This window comes from Mauremys mutica, chromosome 10, assembly GCF_020497125.1.
Source record: "Mauremys mutica isolate MM-2020 ecotype Southern chromosome 10, ASM2049712v1, whole genome shotgun sequence".
Lineage (NCBI taxonomy): Eukaryota > Metazoa > Chordata > Testudines > Geoemydidae > Mauremys > Mauremys mutica.
The window spans coordinates 59,037,128-59,063,034 of record NC_059081.1 but is presented as its reverse complement, the minus strand read 5'-3'; the positions used below and the strand labels follow the sequence as shown (position 1 = coordinate 59,063,034).

Here is a 25,907-nt window from a genome sequence, read left to right as displayed (position 1 = left end):
ATATGAAGACAAGTGTCAATCTTGTCCAGAAAAATAGCCACACTCAACCTGTTGATGTCAAACTGAACACTGCAATATGGTGCACTGGCGGAACCCTCAGGTCAACCCCAACACCCTGGCTGCCTGTGCTGTCACATATCACTCCCCCCATCCGTTCTCCATGATGCTGCAACCCTCTGGGAAGTCCAGCGAATCAAAGAAAATGATACATCTCCTCTTCCACCAGGACCTCAATGGTATCCCTCACCACTGGTTGAAGTCACGCAAGCCCTTTTCGACCTATGCGCTTAACCTTCAAAATGCAACTTCAACACTGATGAAGCTTGGAAAGCTGAATGGAGTTCACAAGAAGCCACAAACAAACATCTTGTGAAAGACCCAATGCAGAAGATTCCTGGTTTCAATCTTCCCCAAAGCTTATGGGCAACCCTAAACCTCATCCATTCAAACCATGACAGATGCAGATACTTGATGCACAAATGGAAAATTAAAAACTCTCCAGTGCGCGACTGTGGTCACCCAGAATAGACCATGGAACATATAACAACTCAATGCCCGATTCACAAATATGAAGGAAGCATCACAGTGATACACTGTTACTCCTGACGCAATTATCTGCCTTAATCACCTAAATGTAAAATTATAGTTGTTGCTCTACATCTACATCAGCCATACGAAGTAGACAACCACTGTTGAAATGGAAAGTATATTCTATTTATATGATATGACTACATCATCTGGCTTTTTCCCAAGTACAGAACAGAAATATTTATTGAACATGCCTGTCTATTGCTGCATCATTATTTATAATTATATCATTTCCATCCTGCTATAGACTAGTACCATTGGTAGGACTTTTTTTTTCTTAATACATTTAAAGAAATTCATTATTATTATCCTTAACTCTGCTGGCCATAGATTTCTCCTTGTGTCCTTTTGCTTCTCTTATCAATCATCTAGTTCCTAGCTTCTGATTTATATTGATTACTATCAACTTCCCATTTCCTCTGTGTGTGTGTGTGTGTGTGTGTGTGTGTGTGTGTGTGTATATATATATAAAATAAAAATAAAAGCATATACTGTATTTCTGTTTCATTACTTCATCCAAAGATTAAGGTAGTCATTGTCTTACCAGTGCTTTCCTGTGTTTACAAATGAAGTCTTCAGGTGACTTGGCCCATTTTGGGAGAACAACATCATTCACTACCTCTTTGGAGATTTGTAGCTGACCCAAGTTAAACTCTAGGGAATATAATTAAGACAATTTGGTTTCAAAAGTTATTACAATATGTTTCAAGTATCTTGATCACTAGATCAGAGATTAAGAAGCTGAATAAGTAAATCTAATAAGTGAAATGCAAGAAGTCAAAAAGTGTAATGTCTCATGTCAACATGCAGGGAAAGTTATCTTTAACAACATAGGTTATGTTTAACAAGAGCTTTCTTACTTCTGAAGAATCCTGGAGTCTTAGACTGCTGTAAATTCAAGTTATACAAGACCACATTGGAAAATACCAGTTATGAGTCTAGATTCTGCAGGCCGGTCTAATTACAAAAAGATCTCATGTTCCGGGTTAGCATATCTCTTCCTGAAGAGGTGGGTTTAGGATCCAGAACAGTTAAAGCAAGTTAACTGTAATGAGTGCAATTTAGACTGTTTAACTTTAAAAAAAAAACAATCCTTTTCTTCTTTTGGATTAAACCAAACATCAATACTTTTAGCCATCCCAGAACTCTGGGTAAGAATTTTAAATTACAAAGTTAAATAGTGGCTTAACATAACTGGCATCTCACTAAATGGCTAAAAGGTAGTATGACCGTAAAGTAATTTTCACATGTTCAATCTAATCAAGAACAGTTTTCCTCAATGTTCTTAAACAGGTTCTGACAATGCTCTCTAGTAGTGTGCGGGATGCATGTGCTATTCAATAAATTCTGAAAAGTCTGTTTACTATTTTGATTCTCCAAGAACTCTGGGAAGTAGAAGAACTCTGGGATAAGCTCCTTCACATCATTTGGGTTATCCATAAGGGCTTGCCATGTTGCAGGAATGGAATGGAACTGCCGATCTGCACAGTCAAACCTGCAGGTTGGAAAGCTCAAGTTACATTTTGAAAGCTCCCATTAAAAAGCCATCATTGAAGCTGAGGGAGAAGAGACAGATATTAATGTTCATTCACAATTTACCTGCCACTCTGAAGCTGGATATGCAGTGTGGTGAAAGGCTCTACTCGAATGAGATAATGCATGACACCAGCAGCATTTGAGTAGTGAGTACCATAGTGAAACTTGTCAATCGTCCCAAGAGGATCCTCAAAATTCTCATATCTAAAAGACAGAGCTCAAGATCTTTAAAATCATAACTACAGCACTCTACGTCTGATACACACAGATTAAAAATTACGTCAACATATACTGAGTACCTCTGATTGCAGGAAGAAGAGGTGGATTTAGGACTTAAATAACTATTTTCCCATTTCAGGTCCCAAAAGACACAGCCAGCAAGTTCCCACCCAGTTAATGCATCAGATAGCAGATGTATCACTGAATGCCATGAGGCTGGCAGGAAAAGCCATAGAAACAAACTCAGTGCCCAGGAACCAGTACTGACTCCAACCATGGATATCAGGTAATTATTCACAGTAAATCCTCCGTTCCCAGGAGAAACCCTGTTTGGGAAGAAACTTGACAAGTGCTGCCTGACAACCAAGACAAGCCAAAGTGTTCGCTCCCCACTCCAGCAAAACTTAAGGATGACTACGCTCACATGTGAGTGGAAGTAGCTGTCATTCCCATCTACAACAACGTTACCAGAGAAGAGATTCAACTTATTTCAAGGATAAAATTTGGACTCAGAACACCAGGAGAAAGCCCAGACCCAAATAGGATAATCCCTCCTTCTAGTCAAATCCATCAGCATGGCTGTATCTGGGATGCCTTTATCCAGAAACATGTATAGGGGACAAGATAAATTTTCAATCATCTGGATCCAGTCAACTTCAGACAGGTGCCCCTTAGTTCCTCTGAAACCCTGTGTTTCCTCTCTTGAACCCTGAGAAACAAACCAACCTGAAAAAGATTTCTTACCTCCTAGAGCTAGAGGCAATAAAACTTGACTCTTTAATGTTGCATATGCTGCTGTTAATATAACAGTATCGCTGCCTAACAGTTCCAAGCTATATGGCTAATGTATGTCTTTGCCATCAAACAGGCTAATTTTATAACAATTAATGTCACAGTTACAAATAGTTATGGAATTCTCAGAATGAATTATTATTAGTCTTAAAACGTCCCATCAGAAAGCTAAAATAAATGGAGAGAGAAACATAACTGGGAATTTTAATACTTACTTTTCTTGCACAGCTTTGGCATTCTTTTCATTCACCACCCCAATAGGTTTGGAGAGATCCCTAAAGATAGCAGGATTATTCAAGTCCAACTCTTCTGAAGTGTAATCTCGCAGGACCCAAGGAAACTAGAAAGCCACAGTTCAAAATTCAGATATAAAATCCATCTTTCCACAAAATAATCACATTTATCCAGTGACAATTAACAAAAAAAAATTTACCACAGGATATTGGGCAAGGTCATTGTAAGTTCGTCCCGCCATGGTGTTCAATTGAATGAGATAGTCAAAGTTTGATATTTCTCTGTTCACCCATTTCTGAAGGAGACAAAAGGCGACACTAAAATCATTAAACTGAAGAAATTCTTGTCATTGTAGAGTATCTTGTCAATGCTTAGCTACCAGGAGATATTTCTCATAGTGAGGGGCACTAAACACATAAGAATTTGCAAATTTCAATTTTCATAACTTAGTTTAAAATTCTTCCTGCATCTGTGGCTCTGCTCTGTTTCTTGATGAGATTAGCTGACCCCTGACAGAGGCAAGGGGTTATCAAATTCAGGTTAAATGCAGGGGACAGCTAACAACCCCAGGCTGGCAATACGTTTTTTTTTTTAAACTAAATGAAACAACAAACAAAAAGGACAGAAGAAAGGGGGAAAGAGCAATAGTGGAGAAAAAGCAAAACAGAACAAAAGCTGAAGAGGTAAAGGAGAGGTAAATAAATACTGGAAAAAGGGAGCATTTGATAAAGAATTCCAATAACCAAAAAAAAAAAAAAGTCTTTTGATCTTCCTCAGTTAACTGTATATGCATCAGTGAAATATTCCAGTATCCTTGTGAAAGTGCTGCAGACTAAGTATTTTATATCCTTAAGAGGAAGGAGTGCCTTATGTAACTCTGAACCTTCCTTCTAACTAAGGATTGGTGGTGATAACTTCTTTCCCATTCCTCTTTGTCTAGGAAAGTGGCTGAGGTGCAGAGCTAGGAAGGCCAAGGTACAAAAGAGGAAACTGGAGAATTCTTAATGTTAATAAGATCATACATTTCTCTATTTCTCACAGAAAACTACAGGATCTGTTGATGCCCAAAAAACCCAAAAACCAAAACAAAACAAAAAAACACCCCAGAAAAATAAGACTGCCCTGTGAAGTTAGATAAATTGCCAAAATTTCATGATGTTTCTGAAAATTGACACTTCGCTTACAAGCCAATAATACTGCACCTGAAGCAAGGAACCATGGCCACACCTCTACATCTTTAAGTGCGTTTTGTTGAAAGCACCCATAATAAGATAACAAAGCAAATAATTTGTACACAGAGCAAAAGAAATTTTCACCTAAGCCCCATGTACTGACACCAGAAGACAAATTTGCAAAACTGTCCTCTAATTTTTGTCGTACGTCTAACATCTGCAGACACAAATAGGCCTGCAAAGTGGTATAACTGCAATAACTGGGCGCACGCACAACTGCACATGCAAAAGTTTAGAGGTCAGATGAAATATCCTAGTTTAACTACTTTATTATTAAGCAGTTCTTTGAGAAGCACTGAAACACCCTAAATCATTTCAGCTGAATTCATCTTACCTGCATCAAGCCTGAAGCTTTAAACAGTTCCTGTGGAGATCTGGTCCCATAAATATTTGGAGAACGGAGTGACAAGATTCGACTGTACACTTTGTTTCTCACCTGTAAGAAAACATTTACACTGGAAAATTCAGCTAATAAAACCAAAAGCAACTGCTCTACGGATTAAATTCTTAATGAAGCAAAAAATTACTACATTTTTTAACTGTGCTGCCCTCTTGCTGCCAAAAAGATATTTATTTATCTTTAGATATTTATTTAGCTGCAGGACTTAAAAATGGGTATTATTTGTGATTAATTTAAATACTACTTTTGCAAAATCATAACCCAGCAAAATTACACATTATCCCCACGTAAACATAATAGAAAACACTGCCATTTTTCATGTTTAATATTATATCAGTCTTTTTCTACACAAGGTACTCTGATGAATTATTCACTTTAAATATTCACCAGGTAACAGCTATTCATAACATTTACCAATTCATCAGTATCTAACCCAGCCCTGTTCAGTTATTCATTTTAGCCTCATCCTATTTAAATTATCCAAGAAAACATTAGCACAGCATTTGCAAACCATCCGAAGAGCAAGATATAAATAATTTCCCCCTCTGCATGATAGGATAGTAATTCTCCATTGCTTTGTAATTCATTTGTACAAAGTTTTTATGATTTGTTTAGTACAAAGAAGTTGAAATTACCCCGGTATAATTTCTCATGAGGCAGAAATTAAATAGTAATTGCACATGAAAAAATAAGAGTTTTGTTCTTCTTTTGACTATTCAATTTTACTGGAAACCAGACTGGGGTTTTCAACAACATAAAAAGATCCATATTCTAATTTCTCAGAGCAGCTCAATCTAGCAAGTACTTTGACCTAATATAATGCAGCAGAAGCTGCCAAAAATCACATTAGCCATAGCCAGTAAACTAGAATTTGTCACTTATGCTGACAGTCCACCAGGGGAGCTTCGACAATTCCATACCTCCTTATTGAAGTTAAGGAAGTAGTTGGTCTGATCAGTGAGGAAGATCTCCAAGGCTGACCGCCTCAGGTTGTATCGGCGCAAGTGTATCTCTCGAATTTGAGAAAGGGACCATTTGAAATCAAAACCTACTCCTGTGAACAGAACAACTTCAGTTATTGATCCAGTTTCTTTTGGTGAAACAGTGCAGTTAATTTTCTGAAGATCAGTTTCACGTATCAGAGTTAAACTATACACCTTTTTATAAAAGCTCACCAAACAGATATCGCTGATTAATGCTTACAAACTACTTTTCTTATCAATTCATACAGGTGACAAAGCTCATGTGGTTAGCATAACTGGTGAACACATGGCAGAAATCATAGGGACCTGTCAATTACTCGTATAAATTATACAAAGAAATTTTGTTCCTTAGACTATGATTAGCAGCCTAATGCTACCCCAGGAGAGGGGGAAAAAATTTAAGACTGCACTAGTGAAATGGCTCAGTGGATAGGCTACATTTACAGACACCTTGCTCGAAAGGAACAATATGAAGTCATTAGCCTAATGAACATTATATGCAACTCTGATAATTAGCTAAGAGAGAGGTGTCTAGAGGTCAACAACACTGGTATTTGTTCTAAAAAAATAAAGTTTAGCTGGAAAGAACATGTTGCTGAACTAAAAGGAAGTAGCGCTATTGTGATGCTCACCTTCCTCTTTTTCAATGCTCCCATCATAGAAGCAGATGTGCTGGGTAGTGACCTCCAGTCTGCCAGGTATTACATCAATTAGTGTAATGAGTTCACATTCTTCAGACAGTACCAATTTTTCTTTCTGACCCTGCTCCTCCTTTTCATCCCTACAACAACAACATCACCATCCCATGTTATGTGTTTTTCTAGACTGCACAGTTCGACCAGGCACAAACTAAAAGCACAATTTAGAAAAGAATCAAATCTGAACTGTCTTAAGAGCATGTCATACAAAACATTCCACTATTTCACTTTAATTAGTAGGCTCATGAGTTCTCTGATTCAATGTTTACACCTCAACCTGTTTATTTCATAGCAGAGCTTTTTAATCTTTCTATTCCAGTCACTTCTTTTGTATAATAAGATCTTACAGGATGGATCTGCTATTGTTACGGTATAAGGTATAATGCCAACTTTCATATCTCTGGATTAATAAAAAGGCAAAAACTTAAAAATAAGCCAACACACAAGCTCCAACTATAAAAGAGTTGAATCTGGGTAAGTCTCCTTGCCCCCCTAGTTCCAAGAGACAACAAACTGTGGCAATATTTTAAATAGAAGTTACTGAAAAGTTCATAATACAAGGTCGTTTAGTTTTTAAATAAATACGTGAACTTTTGTAACTTTAAAAGGTATAATATAAGGCAGTATATAATTATTCATGTAAATAAAAATATTCTGATTACTTTTACAGGCCTCTCTAACAAGGCTACTTCTTTGCACCTACAATTTTATGGTACAAAGAATTGTTTGTGCAATTTTGCATCTGCAGTTACTGGGGCAGATTATCATCTCCATTTCACTTCTTTTGAGCCACTCAGATGGCATAAAGAACGCATTTCCCCAGATTTAGGGGATGTCTCTGGTAGGCACACAGCCCAGCATAGCTGGCAACTACATGGCTCTTTTCCTGCCTCTTTTGGTGCGGCAGACATGTCAGAGGCAGGTGGGGAGGGAGCAGAGGAAGGGGCAGGACTGAAGTCTGCTATGGGGGGAGGGATAGCTCAGTGGTTTGAGCATTGGCCTGCTAAACCCAGGGTTGTGAGTTCAATCCTTGAGGGGGCCACTTAGGAGTCTGGGGCAAAAATCAGTACTTGGTCCTGCTAGTGAAGGCAGGGGGCTGGACTCAATGACCTTTCAAGGTCCCTTCCAGTTCTAGGAGATAGGATATCTCCATTAATTTAAATTTATGCTTCAGCTATGCTTAATTTACTGATGGCCCCATGGGAATCATTGCTACCTGGCAGACGTTAGAGTAGCCATAAGGATGGTCCAACTTGAGCCCAGGACCAGGGCTAAAGAGAATCAGGGATAGGCCCACTCCCCATCTACAATTCTACCCCATTCTTTTAGCAAGAAGGGTGAAGAAAGCCTGTTTCTGCTTGCTGCTGTTTTTTTTATGAGTGGCGTATCACTATCCAATCCCCATGCTTGTTAGACAATCTGCGTTTATCCAATAGTAGCTCCCTTAGGGTATGTCTGCACTACTCACCAGATCGGCAGGCAGTGATTGATCCAGCGGGGATCGATTTATTGTGTCTAGTCTAGACACAATAAATCAATCCCCAAGCGCTTTCCCGTGGACTCCTGTACTCCAGCGCTGCAAGAGGCGCAGGCAGAGTCAACGGGGGAGCAGCAGCTGTCTACTCACCACGGTGAAGATGCCTCGGGAAGTCAATCTAAGTAGGTCGACTTCAGCTACGTTATTCATGTAGCTGAAGTTGCGTAACTTAGATCGATCCCCCTCCCCGGTGTAAACCAGGGCTTAGTGAGGAAGAGCTACCACTGCTCAAGGAGGTGCCATGCTACCACCTGAGAGTGTAGTAGCCCTCCTGCTTATCCCTGTCCTGCAACCTGAGCTGGCTGTGAAGGGCTGCCCCTTTCTAAACTGAGATTATATTATTGTAAGCCCAATTGCAACTTTTCCACTCGCAACACTATAAATACTGGATTGAATGGCTCAGGGCTTGTCTACATGAGAACACTCAGGAAAATTAATCCAAATTAGCTAAGTGTGTGAATTTAATGTGGATTAGTTAAACTACAGGCCCTTTAATTCTGAATGAGGGTCTTCACACAGAGGTTTAACACAGTTTAACAAGTCCAACTAAAATCCACATCTTTAGTTAATATGGTGTAACTTTCCTGAGTGTCCCCATGTAAACAAGCCATTAGTCATAACAGGAAATAAAGAGGGCAGTTTTGTGCACCATCTACCCCAGTCCAGGAGATATTTCCCACTCCTTATCCCTAGTGGAAAGATGAATTTCAGGGTTCCCCAAAGTGCTGTACATACATACATGCTTGCACCAGCAGTTGCGTCCTCTTCTGGCAGTTCAAGTATATCATCCTCCATGTCACTAACTTTCACCTGCTTCACCACCTCCAGGAGCAGTGACTCACTAGATGGCTGTGTCTGCTGCATCCCTTTTGGAATAAAGATATTTTCAGCTCAAACAAAATATAGATTTGTATTTCACCACAGTACTATTGGATAGCTAAACTGTGGCAGCTGACTACAATTACTGGAGCTGAATAGTATCCATGGGCACGTCTACACAGGGTCATGCAGGAAAATTAATCCAAATTAACTAAAGGTGCGGATTTGAAGTGAATTGCTTAAACCACATTAAATACCCGTATGGATGTTGTTTTTCAGAATTCAAATGGACTTAATTCAGTTTAGTTTAATTTACTTTGGAAGTGAATTAAACTAAACCAAATTAAGGCCACTTTAATTCTGAATGAAGTTGTACCCACAGGAGTTTAATGTGGTTTAAATAATCTACTTCAAATCCATACCGTTAGTTAATTTGGATTAATATTCCTGCATGTCCCCATGTACACATGCACTGGGGAAGGGATGGTTTGCAATCTTACAAAATACGGTTCTGGGGAACATAGAATAATTTAAAATACCCCCAACTGTGAAAAATGCAACACTTAACTTCTCAGTTTATAACTCACAGTTATAACTGTGGCCAAATATTCGAACACATCTATAATTCTTCATGATACCACACAGGCTTGATTCAAGTTTAATGCGATAATTTCAACATATTTTAGTCTCAACATTTACCTTGCTTAAAGAAATATAAATATTGTAAAGGTCCCTGAAAAACTATTTGTTTGCTCATATGAAAAACAGAGTTGGGAGGGGTTCTTTTGTTTTTTTCTTTTTAAAAAGACACATCATTTTTGGCAACACAAACATGCAGACATAAAGCATTCTCTAGGGATGCTGAATAAGATTTATTTTGAAGGAAGATTCCGCTTTGGATCTAAGCAAGTTGACAGTATCCCATTAAAACAGATTTTTCAAGAAAACTTTATTTGAATCAACCATATATCCTTTTTTTTATCTTACAACATATATTTCCATTATAAGGAAATGTGGGTTTGTTTAGAGGAGAAAATAAAAAAAAGCATTTTAAAATAACTACAAAACCCTGTTTAAAATTTGCAAAAGGTTGCTAAGGAATCAGGAATATAAATAGTCCATGATCTAAATTATAAGTGAGGAAATGCAACAGTGAATTTGGATCTTACCTAAATTGTCTCTCAGGTCACTGGCCTCCTGATGGGAGTTGAAATTGTAATTTTGCACTAGTTTTAACCTCATACGCGAGTAGTTTTCCACATTTGAAAGTTTCCAGTGAATGGGATTCTGTTTCCTAGAAATAGCAAAAATATTTGTACTAAGATATAAAAAACAAATACTTAGAGGGAATGAGTTGATTCTATCAGAGTCTGTATTTAAAATCATAATGTAAAAAAAAAAATCATATACCCTTAAGAGTAATAGGTAACAAATGTACGATACATGGTACAATATCTAACATTTCAGCACCTAACATACTATGCACATCCTCCATTGAAATACAGCAGCTGTTTAACAGCTCACAGGAAGAGTACCTGACAGTTCTGGACAGGCAGTAAAGAATATCTTATCCAAATGAAATTGATGGGGAAATTCAGGTAGGCACAACACAATAATCATATTCAAATTTGTCTTTACCCAGGTTTTAGCCTTTGTGTTTATTACAGAATACCAGCACTGTGTTAAATATCCATTATATCTCACCCTTCTGAAACATATTACACAACCACTGGTCTTTAGTACATTAAGTAAGTTTTAAATTTCCTTCATGCATAGCTACTTTTTACATGTTACTTTTCAGTAAAATCTAGCTGAGCTACATATTAAACTTTAGCACTGGCATTTTGCTTGTTAAATGCAGATAAACATTAAAAAGAGAACATTCAATAGTAATCTTATATATCAAGGATGGTTACCAGAATACTTTAACAACCTTCTGCAATTACAACTATATGAAACAGAAAGCAAATTGATTGGACAACTTTCTATTAGACGTAAGATGATTTGGGAATAAAGTATTTCACTCTTACCTTTCAGCCCAGGGGCCCTGTTCACAAGTCAGATAAAGTTGGGCTGCTCTCCACTGCCTCAGAGTAGCGGTGTGTTGACTATTAAGCTGTTTTAGCATGCTGTTATAACGCAGGTTCTCCTGGCGTGCCTTTCGGTTAAATGGCTCCACAAAACACTCCTGAAAGCAACATTGTAAGTAAATCTGATGCAGTTTCCTGTAAGAACCTTGTCTTCTGTAAAAACCATTTTGCCTCATGCAAAGGATAAAACCTTCACCAGTAAGTAGGAAATATTAAAGGTAACTGCAAAAATTCTGCTTACTTCAGCAGTATGTGCTGAATAGCTTCACATCCACGTTAAATGAGGGCAGGAAACACAAGCATCTAGGCCAGGATCCACAAAAGGAATTTAGGCGTTACAATGCTGAGTGTCACAGTGCCCAACTTTTAAGTGCCTATAAAAATCACAGGAACAACATGGCACTGTACAAACCTGTGTTTGAATGGGGAGAGACAGGCGCCTTACAAAGTGCCCGTACGCTAACCATTGGGAGACGCTGATGGGAGGGATGTGTGCTGAGCCCCAATCCTCTCTCGGAGATGGGCACCTACGCCCAGCCTGCAGGGAGACGACCTGTCATAGTTCTCACCCCCACTTGGAGCTGTTGGGTTCCAATATGGGAACCTGCATGGATTTATCTAAACTTAAATCCTAGTTTAGATCTGGTAAAAGCTGCCACCACCCAATAATGTACGTGTATTGGGACACAGTCCTTCCCCAAAATCCTTGGGGATCCCAAGAGCCCCAAATCCATGGAGTTCTTACACCCAGGAGAAATAAACCATTCCCCCCTGCTTCCTCCCCCCTCCCTTTTCCTAGGAGAGATACCGGGATCCAACTACAGAGGGATGCTTCCCTCCTCCCCTTTCCCTGAGAATCCACCCAAGGAAAGATCAACCAAGTCCTTTACAGAAAAGATTTATTAAAGACTAAAAAGAAAGTAACTTGTCTCTGTAATCCAAGATGGAACAATTCACAGGGTCTAAATTTATTAATCTCTGGAGAGAATCCCCCCCTCCTTTCTTTCTCAGTAAAAGCAAAGTAACAGCAAACAGGAATAAAGGATTTCCTTCAGCAAACACACAATTGCAAATGTAGAAATCAAATTATAAGACTAATCCGCCTTTCTAATTAATACTCACTATTGAATAGTAGGAACTACTCCAGGAGAACTTGGAGACATGTCTGGCCTCTCTTAAATCCAAAAAGAGAACGAACAATCCAACAAAGAACACAGACAAAGGCTTCCCTCCACAGAGATTTGAAATTATCCTGTCCCTTGATTGGTCCTCTGGTCAGGTGTTTCTCAGGTTACTGAGCTTGTTAACCCTTTCCAGGTAAAAGAGACCTTAACTCTGATCTGTTTATTTATGACACGACCAGCTCTGCTTAGTGATCCACGAACAGGAACCAGCCGTATGGAGTCACAAGGTATTTTTTGTGAGAATGCCCGCCTTGCTCCACACAAAATGGTCAGAGCTGGAGGAGATTGTGGTGGTGCCCATCATCTAACTTTTAGTCCACAGGTGAGAGCACTCGCTTGAGATCTGGAGATCCAGATTCAATTCCCCATTCAGGCAGAAGGGGAGAAAAATATTTGAACAGGGGTCTCCGAAGTCTCAGCAGCAGGCTGAACTATGATATATTCTGATGTGGGACTCCCACAATCTCTCCTGTTGAAGCTGTTCCACTTTGGATAAATAATGAATCAGTGACTATTTAAGTATTAATCCACAGTGGAACAGTCACTGGGCCAAAGAGAGAGAGTGAGAATGAGAATGACTCTATAATCCAATGGTTCAGGCATCTATCTGGGAGGTAGGAGACCACGGGTCTAGTCCCAATCACTCCAATCGCTCTTTCGCTATTTACTCGATACCTCAACAGGTAAACTTCATTCTACAGTGAAATTTCTACAGAAGCTGTCAAGGTGGAGCATGGTACGTGCTGTATATCACACTCAAGCATCAACCAGTGTGATCTGCAACTCTGGGGAACCAAAGAGCTAACACCAGGGAGTGTTTACTTCTGCTACATTGTAACTACCATGGAAATCCATAAGAGCACGGAACTAGCCTTGGGAGAATCAAAGAAGGACCAGATCCAAAACAACAAACAAGGAGACATTACTACCATATTTCTGAATAAAAAAAGATCCACCGGACCACTGTTCTCAGTGGTAGACGATGACAGAACAAGGAGTAATGGTCTCAAGTTGCAGAGGGGGAGGTTTAGGCTGGATATTAGGAAAAACTTTTTCACTAGTAGGGTGGTGAAGAACTGGAATGGGTTACCTAGGGAGGTAGTGGAATCTCCTTCCTTAGCGGTTTTTAAGGTCAGGCTTGACAAAGCCCTGGCTGGGATGATTTAGTTGGGTTTGGTCCTGCTTTGAGCAGGGGGTTGGACTAGATGACCTCCTGAGGTCCCTTCCAACCCTGAGATTCTATGATTCTATGAAAATCAGAGTAGCTGTATTTGACTGTTCTTTGTTAATGAACCATTAAGATGATATTCACAGAGTTTAATTAGGGCTGGAAATCATTTCAAATGACCCAGGGTGTCAAACAAATTTGTAAAAATCACCATTTAAAATAAGTTTGAAATATTAAAAGGTTTAATACTGGAGAACAGACAAACAGCATTGATTTAAATTAGTGGGAAAGTGGTTATCAATACTGGATCAATGAAATAATTTCGCACAATCCGCATGCAAAATGGAGGTATGATGATGATGAAGGTTAGGATCTCTCAATACACATGATCACTGGCAGTGCTTTTCCCCCAACAATCACTGGGATCAGATCAGTTTCAAACTAATTTCCTACCCTTGCTCCTGAAAAAGTACAAACTGTTTTTAGAAAAGCTAAAGACTTTACCTGAAATTTGAGTTTGCTTTCTCCTCGTTCTCTGTCTCGCTTATGCATATTCACCATTAATGCCTCATAACAGTCCTTCCAATAAAGTGCCATATGCTCATGACCATCACTGAATGTACTGACTTCATACTGTTTCATATATGGAATAATCTGATGCACAAGAAATATTTAAAAAAAATCAAGATGATTGCTGAACAGATTCTCTCCTCCCTAATGGAAGAAAATAGAGAAAAAGCCAAGAAGAAGCCATTACTTACATATTTATCAATATAAACTTGCCATTCATCACAGCTGCAATACTCCCGGAAGTCCTCAAAGAAAGAGGGGCTGCCATTGGTGAGAGGCAACGAAGGTAGGTGCAGGTTCATGAAGAGAAGTTGGTAAACTTTGGATACCAGCGTTCGAACAAGGGGAATCAAGAATGTGTATGTTTCTGTCTTCTCTTTGATTGATTTACTCAGGATGCCTTCCAACTTCCCCAAGAGATAGCACGCCTCAGCTTGGCTTTCAATTACTTTGGTCTGAAGAAGGGTGTTTAGCTTGGCTGCTGCCATAGCACAAACCTGGACAGAGAAAAACCAAACCAAACCCCTGTGAGGCTAGTGCATGCTACATTTCATCACAGGGTTTTGTGTGACTCCTGTTTGTAAGGTAGTGTGAAACTTCCAGTAAGTTAGAGAAGTATAGGATTTCAATACACTTAGCCACTATTAATTTATTTGCATTATGGTACTGCCCAAATGCCTCTGGCTGGATCAGAGTCCCATTGTGATAAGTACTGTACACAAAGACACACCCAGTAGAGATGGCTCTGGCTTCAAAGAGCTTACAATCTAATGTATTAGAAATGCAACTGCTTTCAGGAGCTGAGGGTGGAGAGGAATGTGTAGCAAGTCTGCATGTGGTGGCAGCAGCTGAAGCCTCTCATTTATAACAAGTTTGAGGATTGTGACGACATCAGCAAGCTCACTGAAGCGAACTGCATCCCTACACAGTTACTGAAAGTTCTAGTGTTACATAATCAGCACGAATGTTACATACAGTATTAGACACATTAATATATAACAAACCTGTAAGTTATCTTGTCCAATGAATCCAAGGAGCAACTGGACCTGCACTTGGGAGAGCTTGATCCATTCTGGGCCAGCAGAGTACCAGAGTGACAGGCTGTCAATGAGTGTCACCAGCTCTTCTAAAAGCTGTTGTAAAAGTAAAAGATTTGTGTGAAGAAAAAAGAAACAAAATACGAAATGCTGAGACACTAATATAACTACAAGTAAAGTCATCCAATAATCATTTTGAAGCCCTGATGAGGACTATAAGGGTATGTTTACATAGCCCATGGCAGCAAGCCCCCCAGCCCAGGTCAACAGACTTGGGCTTGTGCTGCCTTGCTAAAATTAACCGTACTGAGGATGTGGCTCAAGCTGGAACTCAGACTTAGAAGCCTAGAGAGGAGGGTGCGCTTCAGAGCCCAAGCTCCAATGTCTATACAATTATTTTTAGTGCAGTAATGCAAGCCCAAGTCTGTCAACCCCGGCAGGTAGGCTCACTGCCACAGGCTGTCTAGACATACCCTACCACAACAAACAAAGCAGGCTGTCCCCCACACTTCAACTTAACCAAAAGTAATTAATTAAATATACTCTGGGACAGAGGTTCAACAACTAATTGTGACAGAATTCAGGACTGCAACAGCTACGGGTGCAGTTTGACAAAATATCTATCCCCTGAACAAAAATAGTTATGTGTGTATATAAAAATAAAATTAACACTCTATTTCTCTAAGTCATTCCCGGTAAGTGTCAATTCTACAAATACAGTGGCTGAGAATATGATTGTTTTGATTAAAAAAGGCTCTACTCTTAAGAGCATACACACATAAGAACATAAGAAAGGCCGTACCGGGTCAGACCAAAGGTCCATCTAGCCCAGTATCTGTCTACCGACAGTGGCCAATGCCAGGTGCCCCTGAGGGAGTGAACCTAACAGGCAATGATCAAGTGATCTCTCTCCTGCCATCCATCTCCATCCTCTGACAAACAGAGGCTAGGGACACCATTCTTACCCATCCTGGCTAATAGCCATTTATGGACTTAGCCACCATGAATTTATCCAGTCCCCTTTTAAACATTGTTATAGTCCTAGCCTTCACAACCTCCTCAGGTAAGGAGTTCCACAGGTTGACTGTGCGCTGCGTGAAGAAGAACTTCCTTTTATTTGTTTTAAACCTGCTGCCTATTAATTTATTTTGGTGACCCCTAGTTCTTGTATTATGGGAATAAGTAAATAACTTTTCCTTATCCACTTTCTCAACATCACTCATGATTTTATATACCTCTATCATGTCCCCCCTTAGTCTTCTCTTTTCCAAACTGAAGAGTCCTAGCCTCTTTAATCTTTCCTCATATGGGACCCTCTCTAAACCCCTAATCATTTTAGTTGCTCTTTTCTGAACCTTTTCTAGTGCTAGAATATCTTTTTTGAGGTGAGGAGACCACATCTGTACACAGTATTCGAGATGTGGGCGTACCATGGATTTATATAAGGGCAATAATATATTCACACCATAAAAGGTAATACATTTTAACTCAGGGTGCATTTATGTTACATTCCTTTCCATTTAAATGAAAAATTAATTTATTGTTTCATTACCCCCAGTGGTGTGCATGATGCTTTTGAGAGAATTAAGCAAACAGGATCCCTGCCCTGTTTGTAATCTTCAAGTTTGATCCTGTGAGGTGCTCAGAGCCTTGGGCCACTTTCATTCTTTTTATTTTTATACCCAAGCTTATGTTGATGTCATTAATCATATACTAGGAGTAAAATTAATCTTTTTATAATCTAAGAAACATAGTGCATTTCGCCTTCAGCAGCAGCAGCATCCTTGTCACTGGATAAAGGAGGAGCTGATCTAGGTGGTGGAGTAAGTTGGCACAGTACCGAGCGAGCTAGAGTAAGGTCGGTACCAAGGAGTGGGGATTACAATCCTAAGAATACCAGAAGTTCTTTGGGGTGGAAAAACTGCTGTGGTACTGAGAGCATCAGTACCGAGGAGGGCGTTGTCGGCAGTACCAATGTCTTTACCACGGTTGTTGGTGCCAAGGGTCGTGCACTATGCGTAAGGCTACGATTTAGTCACGGGTATTTTTAGTAAAAGTCATGGACAGGTCACGAGCAATACACAAAAATTCACAGCCTGCGACCTGTCCGTGACTTTTACTAAAAATACCTGTGACTAAATCTTAAGGGGGTCACTGCTGGAGGCACTGGGACCGCTGCTGGGGGAGGGGTGTCTGGAGGGGCCACTGCTAGGGGAGAAGCCGGGGGGCTGCTGCTGGGGGCTGTTGCTCGAGGATGGGTAGGGCCAGCTGTGGCACCAGCTGCTGGGGGCCACCAGCAGCGACTGCACCGGCTGCCCAGGCACCACTATCAGGGGCTGTCCGGGAAGTAGCTACTCTGGCCACTCCAGCCACCGGGGGACCATGTCTGGCAGCAGCCGCATCGGCCACCCGGGGAAGCAGCTACTCCGGCCACCCAGGGACTGCTGGAAGCACCTGCGCCAGCCACCCGGGGACCACTGCTCAGGTGGTCCCTAGGATCGGCCACACTGGCTGGGGCTGGCTGCCCAGGGCTGCCCGAGCAGTGGCCAATGCCGCAGCGGCCGGTGTAACTGATTGCGGGTCCGCCAGAGCGGCTGGGGTGAGTGTCCTCGGGGCCACCTGACCAGCTAGTCCTGGAGCCAACTGCTTGGGTAACGCTGGGGTCAGCCACACTGGGCCCTGAAGAAGTCACGGAATCTGTGACTTCCGCGACAGACTCGCAGCCTTAATCATTATTCATAGATTATACAAATGTTAGGGTAATGTAAGTCTGTGTAACTTGCACATGGAGCAGACAGAAAGCAGCTCTGTAGCAGGAAACACAACCAACAAGAGGATGGGAGCCTTCTTTATTTTATACCTCCTTATGCTTTCCTGTTGGTTGCTTTTCCACTACTACCTCTCCCTTCTGTCCCCCTTGGCATGTAAATTATACCAGCTTGACCTAGGGTGACCAGACGTCCCAACAAAATCAGGACCGTCCTGATATTTAGGTGTTTGTCCTGCGATCTTTGGTCAGGACGCAATTTGTCCCAATATTTCACTCCGTCGGCAGCACTCGCCTTATTTTTTTTTGCTCCGCCGGCGCCCCCCACCCCATGTGTCTCGATATTTTCCCCGTCTCATCTGGTCACCCTAGCTTGACCTTACACGGCCATCTGAATTTGGAACTTTCACACCCACCCACACACTTCCACCACCCATTTAAGTCACTTTTGCATCTGACCCAAAATCTGCTCAAAAACATGCTGGAAGTAAAATCAGGGTTAAAAATCCAAAGTGCCCTTCCTCAGTTTGTGACAAAGAGCAGAGAATGAATGAATGCAATGATTTTGGCTGCTACTTTAAATAACACATACAATATGAAGCATACCATCTGACCACTGGACCAACACCTACTTAGAAAATGGTTAGCACTGTTTCATTTGTTCTAGCATTCATGTAGCTTTTCTGTAGTCTGTAAAGATAAGGCTCTTTAATCAGGAGTGCCATTAAGGACTCATGTACTTGCAATATTAACTCTATTCCCTGTGGCATGTGCTTATAAAATTCCAGTATTTAAAGGGGCAGTCAAATCTGCTCCACACTCTGCTTAGTCTCTAGTTAAAACAAATGTCACACGATTAGGGGCCTACCAAATTCACAGCCATGAAAAACATGTCACGGACCATGAAATCTGGTCTCCTGCTGTGAAATCTGGTCTTTCATGTGCTTTTACCATATACTATACAGATTTAATGGGGGAGACCAGTGTTTCTAAAATTGGGGGTTCCGACCCAAAAGGGATTTGCAGGGGGTCACAAGATTATTTTAGGGGGTGTCATAGTATTGCCACCCTTACTTTTGCATTGCTTCAGAGCTAGGTGGCCGGAGAGCAGAGGCTGTTGGCCAGGTGCCCAACTCTGAAAGCAGCACCCCGCCAGCAGCAGCACAAAAGTAAGGGTAGCAATACCATACTATGCCACCCTTATTTCTGCATTGCTTCCTTCAGAGATGGGCAGCCAGAGAGTGGCGGCTGCTGACTGAGGGCTCAGCTCTGAAGGCAGCAGTGCAGAAGTAAGGGTGGCAATACCATACCATGCCATGCTTAACTTCTGCTTGACTCCTGGCCAGCAGCCGCCGCTCACCAGCCGCACAGCTCTGAAGGCAGTGCTGCTGCCAGCAACAGGGCATAAATAAGGGTAGCAGTACCCCCTGTAAGCCCCCTACAATACCCTTGCTACCCCACCACCCAAACTCCTTTTTGGGTTAGGACCACTACTAATACAACACTGAAATTTCAGATTTAAATATATGAAATCATTAAATTTATTATTTTTAAAATTCTATGATTGTGAAATTTACCAAAATGGACTGTGAATTTGGTAGGGTACAACATATGATTGAAGAAAAGGGTGACATTACTCAAACTGACAACTCTGTCATAAATGTTTTAACCCCATATCATTTACAAGAGTTTCCATTAGGCAGTTACTATACCTTTTCTGTCCATAAGTTTGAATTAACTAGCCCTTCTGCCTGTAGAAAGTCCTGTACAATGAGCAGGAGCCGGAAGGCATTTTCAGCATGTGTCGGAAGAGCTTTTGTGTCTCTGTTATCAGTGACTGTCCATTCCAGCATCTTCTCTAGCAAGCTGAATGGAAAACAAAATCCCAAAGTAATTATCACATGTTCTAAGAGTAAGTGGCTTTTAAAAAAAACCCGTAAAGTATTTAACTGAGCCTAAGTGTACGTACTGATATTACGGTCTTCTACTCTGTAAACAAATGAGATTAAGGAGATTGTGATCTTCATAAAAATCAGGGGCATACAATTTTAAGTTCTGTCAAATAAATTCAATTTATAAATAGGTACAGATGTGTAGATATACGTCTGATCATACTTGTATGAGAATGAAGGGGATCAAAGTAAATCAATTCAATGTGTTTCACCAGGATTTAATGTAACTCTGATTCCATCTTTTTTTCCCCTTCCCCTCCAAAAGAAAAGACGAAATCTATACTCACTTGAGTTTTATTTCATCAGAAGGTTGCAGTAACTCATTAGATATCCCCAGTTTGGTCAGTGCAGAAAACACCTGTCCCCTCTCAATCCAGACAGCATCATCAAACCTTTCTAAACCTTTCCACATCACACAGAGCAGGACATCTGTGAGCAACTGTATGAGCTCCTCTTCAGATCCCTATGAAACAATCAAGGAATTCACGATAGCTCATCTCAATTGATTAGACTCTTCCTGTTGGTATGCATACTTCCACCTTTTCATGTTCTCTGTATGTATAAATATCTCCTGTCTGTGTGTTCCATTCTATGCATCCGAAGAAGTGAGCTATAGCTCATGAAAGCTCATGCTAAAATAAATTTGTTAGTCTTTAAGGTGCCACAAGTACTCCTGTTCTTTTTACACTCTTTATAGTTCAGAATGCCTCAAAGAGGCTTGTTATTCGTTACAGTACACAATGCTTGGAAAGTTTCATCATCTTTAACATTGTAGCCTAAAGAGTCTGCCCACTAACTAAATGAAAACATTAACCTAAAATTATGCTGCAATGATGTTTAGTCCAGATTATTAAATTAATATTTGCTTTACTTTCTATGCAAGAATTTAGATTTGAGTCTTAGGTACCACTGATTTGGCCACAACAGAACTTTTTCCTTGATGAGGATGATACAGGTCATTCCAATATAGCTTTGATTTAAAGAATAATGTTACAATTTCAGCCAACTATCTTAAAAAAAATCCAACAACCTTGAAAGCTGGATGTTTATTCTGCAACAAACAGCACTGATATCCACAGCCAATGAGCTGCTTTATCCGCTCTTCTGTTAGAGGGAGAAGAGCATAACTATCTAATTGGGAGGATATTTTAAAAGAATTAAAAGTTCTGTGAATTATACATGTTTAGACAGGATGGGGAGGATTACTTACTCCTGGGTTTTCAAATAATGAAAGATCAACGCTGAATCCCATATCACTGATGACGCTTGATTCTTTGTCAGGCTGACCAGAGAATGGCTTCGAATTTTCAATGGGTGACGGTGTGCTGGGTAGGCTATCTGTCATCTGATTCCCACTATCAGCCAGCTCATAAGAGTCCATGCTAGACAGATCTAAACGCAAATGTGAAGGATTACTGTGCCATAACTCTTCTTGATCCTCTGACCTGAAAGTCATCTCTTCCACAGAAGTACCTTCCAGCAATGCACCAGAAAAACAGCTGGTGACATCTAAAGATCTGCTATCTTCCACACTCCACTGATCATATGAACCATTAACTGAGGCAAAGCTACCAGCTTTCCCCCCCTCTGCCTGATCAGGATAGCATTTCCGAAGCTCTTCAGAAGGAATTTTTTTTTCATCTTCCTTTGTAGAGTCAGTCCTGCTCTCTTTAAGTCCATTCCTGATGTCAGAATTTTCTTTTAGGAATAGTCTAACCAATGTCTCCTGCCAGGCTAGCTGTTGAGAAATCTGCTGCGCTGCATCTGGCTGTGAATGTAAAAGCTGTAAAACCTGTAGAGAGCACAAGAGGTCAGGCTAAATATCCAAGCATGTGCACGTTAAATCTTTGCTACAGAACTGCAATCATTCTAGCCTTTAATCACACATTTCGTACTCCATAACATTTTATGCCTTCTGTGAAAAAATGCTTGTAATATAAATTAGTCAATAGACATACAGCACATATGAGCTATAGATAATTCTTCACAGGAGAAAGTGAAATACATATTTAACTTTCTCGTGTTTGTATGGATCTTCAGTATTTTGCATGAATTAAGATCATCACACAGTAATCATTTACAACAGAAAACAAAGTTAGACATCAGACAGCCATACAATCATTTTGAAAATTGCACGTATTTCTTTTATTCTACTAAACCTACATCTTATTTTAATGAAGAAAATAATGATTGGTGTGGTAAGAAATAGAATGTAGATTGTTAAAAGCTAACAATGTATGATTTAAAAAAATACAAAAAAACCCTATTAATTTATTATTAAATGCAAAAACAAAGTTTCCTTGATATTGAAATAAAGTACAAAGCTATACTATAGCACATTGGTAATGTTTGCATCTCTTAGGCACTGTTTTGCAACTATTTCCACAAAAAGCAGTCATATACCCATATTCAGAACACTGGTTTACAAAATCAACACAACAAATTACAAAATATATCAGATTAGAAACAGCTGAGCTAGAATAAAAAGGACAAATAATGGTGCTCTCTCTCTACACACACACACACACACACACACACACACACACACAGAGTTGCATCATACGCGCATTAACTTACGCAAATTCAACTATACGCATGCAATGAGTGTATGCCTCGGAGTGAGCATGAGATGGGAGACGTGAATCTGCTGTTCCTTCAGTTGGTCTCATTCCTGCATGCTTCTCATAGTGTGAGCATCACGCCACGTTAAGTGTGATTCTAGTGTTTAAAGATACGTATTTTTCGTACAACATGGTCCCTAAACACAAGCTAACTATTTCATCTGGTGCTCAACCAAAGAAACAGCGATCTGTTCCAACACTGGAGGAAAAACTGGCTATGCTGGACTTATTGAGAGATGGTACGGCGGTCTCTAACGTGGCATGTAAATATGGCCACAACGAATCTAGCATTCTTGCCATCAAGATTCGAGAGAGAGGGAGAAATTCGTCAAGCCGTGGCATCAAGTGCTCCAATAACTGCTAAGGTGACAAGCTAGGCCCGTGATAAGACTTTAGGGAAGAGTGAAAAGGCATTAAACTTATGGCTGGAAGACATGAACCGTAAACGTGTGCCTATCAATGGCAACACGTTACGAGAAAAGGCTCTTAGCCTCTACGCACTCTTCAAACCTCCCGCCGAAGAGGGACAGCCTTCTGATGAGAAGGAATTGGCTTAACGGTTTTAGGAAGCGCTTCAACCTCAAAAATGTGCAGACTACTGGTGAAGCTGCATCTGCCGATGAAGAGGCAGCAAAAGCCTACCCCGAATAATTAAAGAAAATCATAGAAGAACAGTATCGGAGGGGTAGCTGTGTTAGTCTGGATCTGTAAAAAGCAACAAAAAGTCCTGTGGCACCTTATAGACTAACAGAAGTATTGGCGCATAAGCTTTCATGGGTGAATACCCACTTTGTCAGATGCATGGCATGAGTCTGACGAAGTGGGTATTCACCCATGAAAGCTTATGCGCCAATACTTCTGTTAGTCTATAAGGTGCCACAGGACTCTGTCACCTTTTATAGAAGAAAAGGGCTATCTTCTAGAACAAGTTTTTAATGCTGATGAGACTGGGCTCTTCTGGAAAAAAATGCCCAACTGCACTTACATTTCAAAATCAGAAAGACAAGCCCCTGGCTTCACAGCAGCTAAAGACGGTGTGATTGTGTTGTTTTGTAGCAATGCGGCTGGGCATTTAATAAAGCCGGGCTTGATCTACAGGGCTTCAAATCCCCGTGCCCTAAAAGGCAAGAACAAAAATCTCCTGCCTGTGTAATGGCAATCAAATAAAAAGGCTTGGGTGATGGCGGTATTATTTCTGGATTGGTTCCACAAGTATTTCATTCCGGAGGTCAAGTGGTACCTCGAAGAGAAAGGACTTGACTTTAAAGTGTTGCTGATGGTAGACAATGCTCCTGGCCACCCTAAGGCACTCCAGTTTGCACATAACGACGTTGAAGTCGTTTTTCTCCCCCCCACAATACCGCTGCCATCCTCCAACCTCTCGACCAAGGTGTGATTAGCTGTTTCAAGGCCACGTACACAAGGCTTATGTTCTCATGGATACGTAGTGCTATGGATGCTGATCCCAATCTTAATGTGATGGAGTGCTGAAAGTCCTTCAACATTGCCAATTGCATCACTTATATTAAACAAGCAATGGATGCAATCAAGCCTGAAACAGTCAATGCATGTTGGCGAAACCTATGAGAAAAAAAAGCGTGAATGACTTTAAGGGTTTCCTGACCACTGACAAAGAAGTGAAACACATTGTTCAGCTAGCCAGGCAAGTGGGTGGTGACGGTTTCATTGACATCCTTGAGGAAGATATTGAAGAATTAATTGAGAGCCATAGAGAAACACTGACTAATGAAGAATTACAGGAACTGATAAAATCTTCTACAGAAGATGAAGATGATGACGATGAACAGGAAGAACCAGCAAGTTGGAATCTTCATAAATTTGCTGAAGTGTTCCAAGAAGCAAAACACTTGAATGATTTAATTTTTGAATACGATCCCTCTATGGAACGAAGCCTCAAAATCACACGTAGTATTACGGACAAATTTGAGACAGTATCAAGAAATGTTTGAGCAGCTCAAGAGACAATAGTGACAGTTGCCGATCACCATGGTTTTCAAGAAAACACAACCAGCAGCAGATGAGCCTGGCCCATCATCTCCTGGATTGACATCAAGCCCTGACGACCGCCCAATAGTGTCATCGTCGTCATAGACTAGCAAGAATATCCAGGATGAATGGTGAGTGTTTAGGTTTACTGTTTTCCCTTTTTATTCTTTCATTCTTCCGTCTCACTCTCTCTTTTATGTAATTAAAAATACAGTACTGTAAAATTATATTTTGCATATGTACTCTTTATTATATACTGTACATTACTGTATACATATTACTGTACAGGGTTGTATACTGTACACAAAACCATGTATACTGTACTTTATGGGTGATTTAAGGGATTTTCAAGGGTAATTTTGACTATATGCAATTTTCACCTTATGCGCTGACTTTAGTACCTAACCCTCGCGTAAGATGCGACTCCACTGTACGTACGTGTACACACACACACACAGAGAGTTGAGCATTCATGCACCAACACTACAATCAGAATCTACAGCTCACTGGAGAAACTGTGATGCAACTTATGACAAACAATATATTATTGCTCAGCCTTTCCCTAAACAGTAAAATATTTCAACAATCTGCACCACCACCAACAGCTTAGGATCACACTAAACTCGGTTTCTGCCTTGCACCTTTCCTCTGCTCACAACCTACCTTTTTAGGAATGAATTAAAATAACCCCCAAAAAAACGCAGAAAATGTTCTATTAAAATAACAGAAAATTCTGAAAGTAACCTCTGTTCATGACCTTTTGAACATCCTTTGAGAGAAGTTGGTCATTAAAACAGTTTCGTGTTTCCTTTCTGTAGAAAATACACGACATTTGACAATCATAGAACGTAGAACAGTTTAAAAATTACTGATAATACAGTAACATGGAGTACAAACAGCAGGTCAGGTTCATCAGAGATTCACATTATTAGCATGAGTCATAATTTAAAATTAACATAATGTCATATACCCCTAATATATGCATGGCAGCTACCCATGTCACTACCAACAGGTAAAATGGCCTCTTGTTTTTAAGAATACTAACCTTTTTGCAGATGGCCACTCTAACATTTATATCTGCTCTATGAGAGAGGTGCACCACAGCTACGAGGTCTCTGTAATTCACAACAGGATCTGCAGGGTGGGAATACAAACAAACAGGCATCGTGCAAGCAGGAAAAAAAATGAACAAAAACCTTTGAGGCCATCTTTATACATCAAGGATTAGTAAATGGGACAAATGTAAGTTTGTTTTGCAGCTCACTTTAAGAAATTATGTTTAAACACTAAGCAAATTGAAACCATCAGCATAAATGTGTTAACCTGGAGCACATTTAGAATAGAATAACTTTACTAAGTAGCTTGGTTTTCATCATCATTATACAGACTAGGGGGTGGAGATTTAAAATAAATAAGGGAATAATTCATAATCACACGTTTGTCTTAAAAAATATCCAGCAGGGATTTAATCTA

At 40.3% G+C, this 25,907-nt stretch overlaps 1 protein-coding gene across 1 annotated transcript in view; it reads right to left on the bottom strand.

Annotated features, from left to right (window-relative positions):
- NBEAL1 (neurobeachin like 1) overlaps window positions 1–25,907 on the bottom strand; it is a 150,919-nt gene that overhangs the window by 29,427 nt on the left and 95,585 nt on the right. Inside the window, exons 26-43 of the mRNA XM_045033167.1 lie at window positions 25,480–25,568; window positions 21,017–21,598; window positions 20,094–20,269; window positions 19,567–19,720; window positions 15,055–15,183; window positions 14,242–14,547; window positions 13,985–14,134; window positions 11,069–11,226; window positions 10,208–10,332; window positions 8,959–9,085; window positions 6,617–6,765; window positions 5,922–6,055; window positions 4,936–5,037; window positions 3,569–3,664; window positions 3,351–3,475; window positions 2,188–2,328; window positions 1,953–2,083; window positions 1,133–1,242 (exon numbers count right to left, since the gene is read on the bottom strand). Coding sequence (XP_044889102.1) covers window positions 1,133–1,242; window positions 1,953–2,083; window positions 2,188–2,328; window positions 3,351–3,475; window positions 3,569–3,664; window positions 4,936–5,037; window positions 5,922–6,055; window positions 6,617–6,765; window positions 8,959–9,085; window positions 10,208–10,332; window positions 11,069–11,226; window positions 13,985–14,134; window positions 14,242–14,547; window positions 15,055–15,183; window positions 19,567–19,720; window positions 20,094–20,269; window positions 21,017–21,598; window positions 25,480–25,568 — 2,984 coding nt within the window. The remainder of the gene's footprint in view (window positions 1–1,132; window positions 1,243–1,952; window positions 2,084–2,187; window positions 2,329–3,350; window positions 3,476–3,568; window positions 3,665–4,935; window positions 5,038–5,921; window positions 6,056–6,616; window positions 6,766–8,958; window positions 9,086–10,207; window positions 10,333–11,068; window positions 11,227–13,984; window positions 14,135–14,241; window positions 14,548–15,054; window positions 15,184–19,566; window positions 19,721–20,093; window positions 20,270–21,016; window positions 21,599–25,479; window positions 25,569–25,907) is intronic.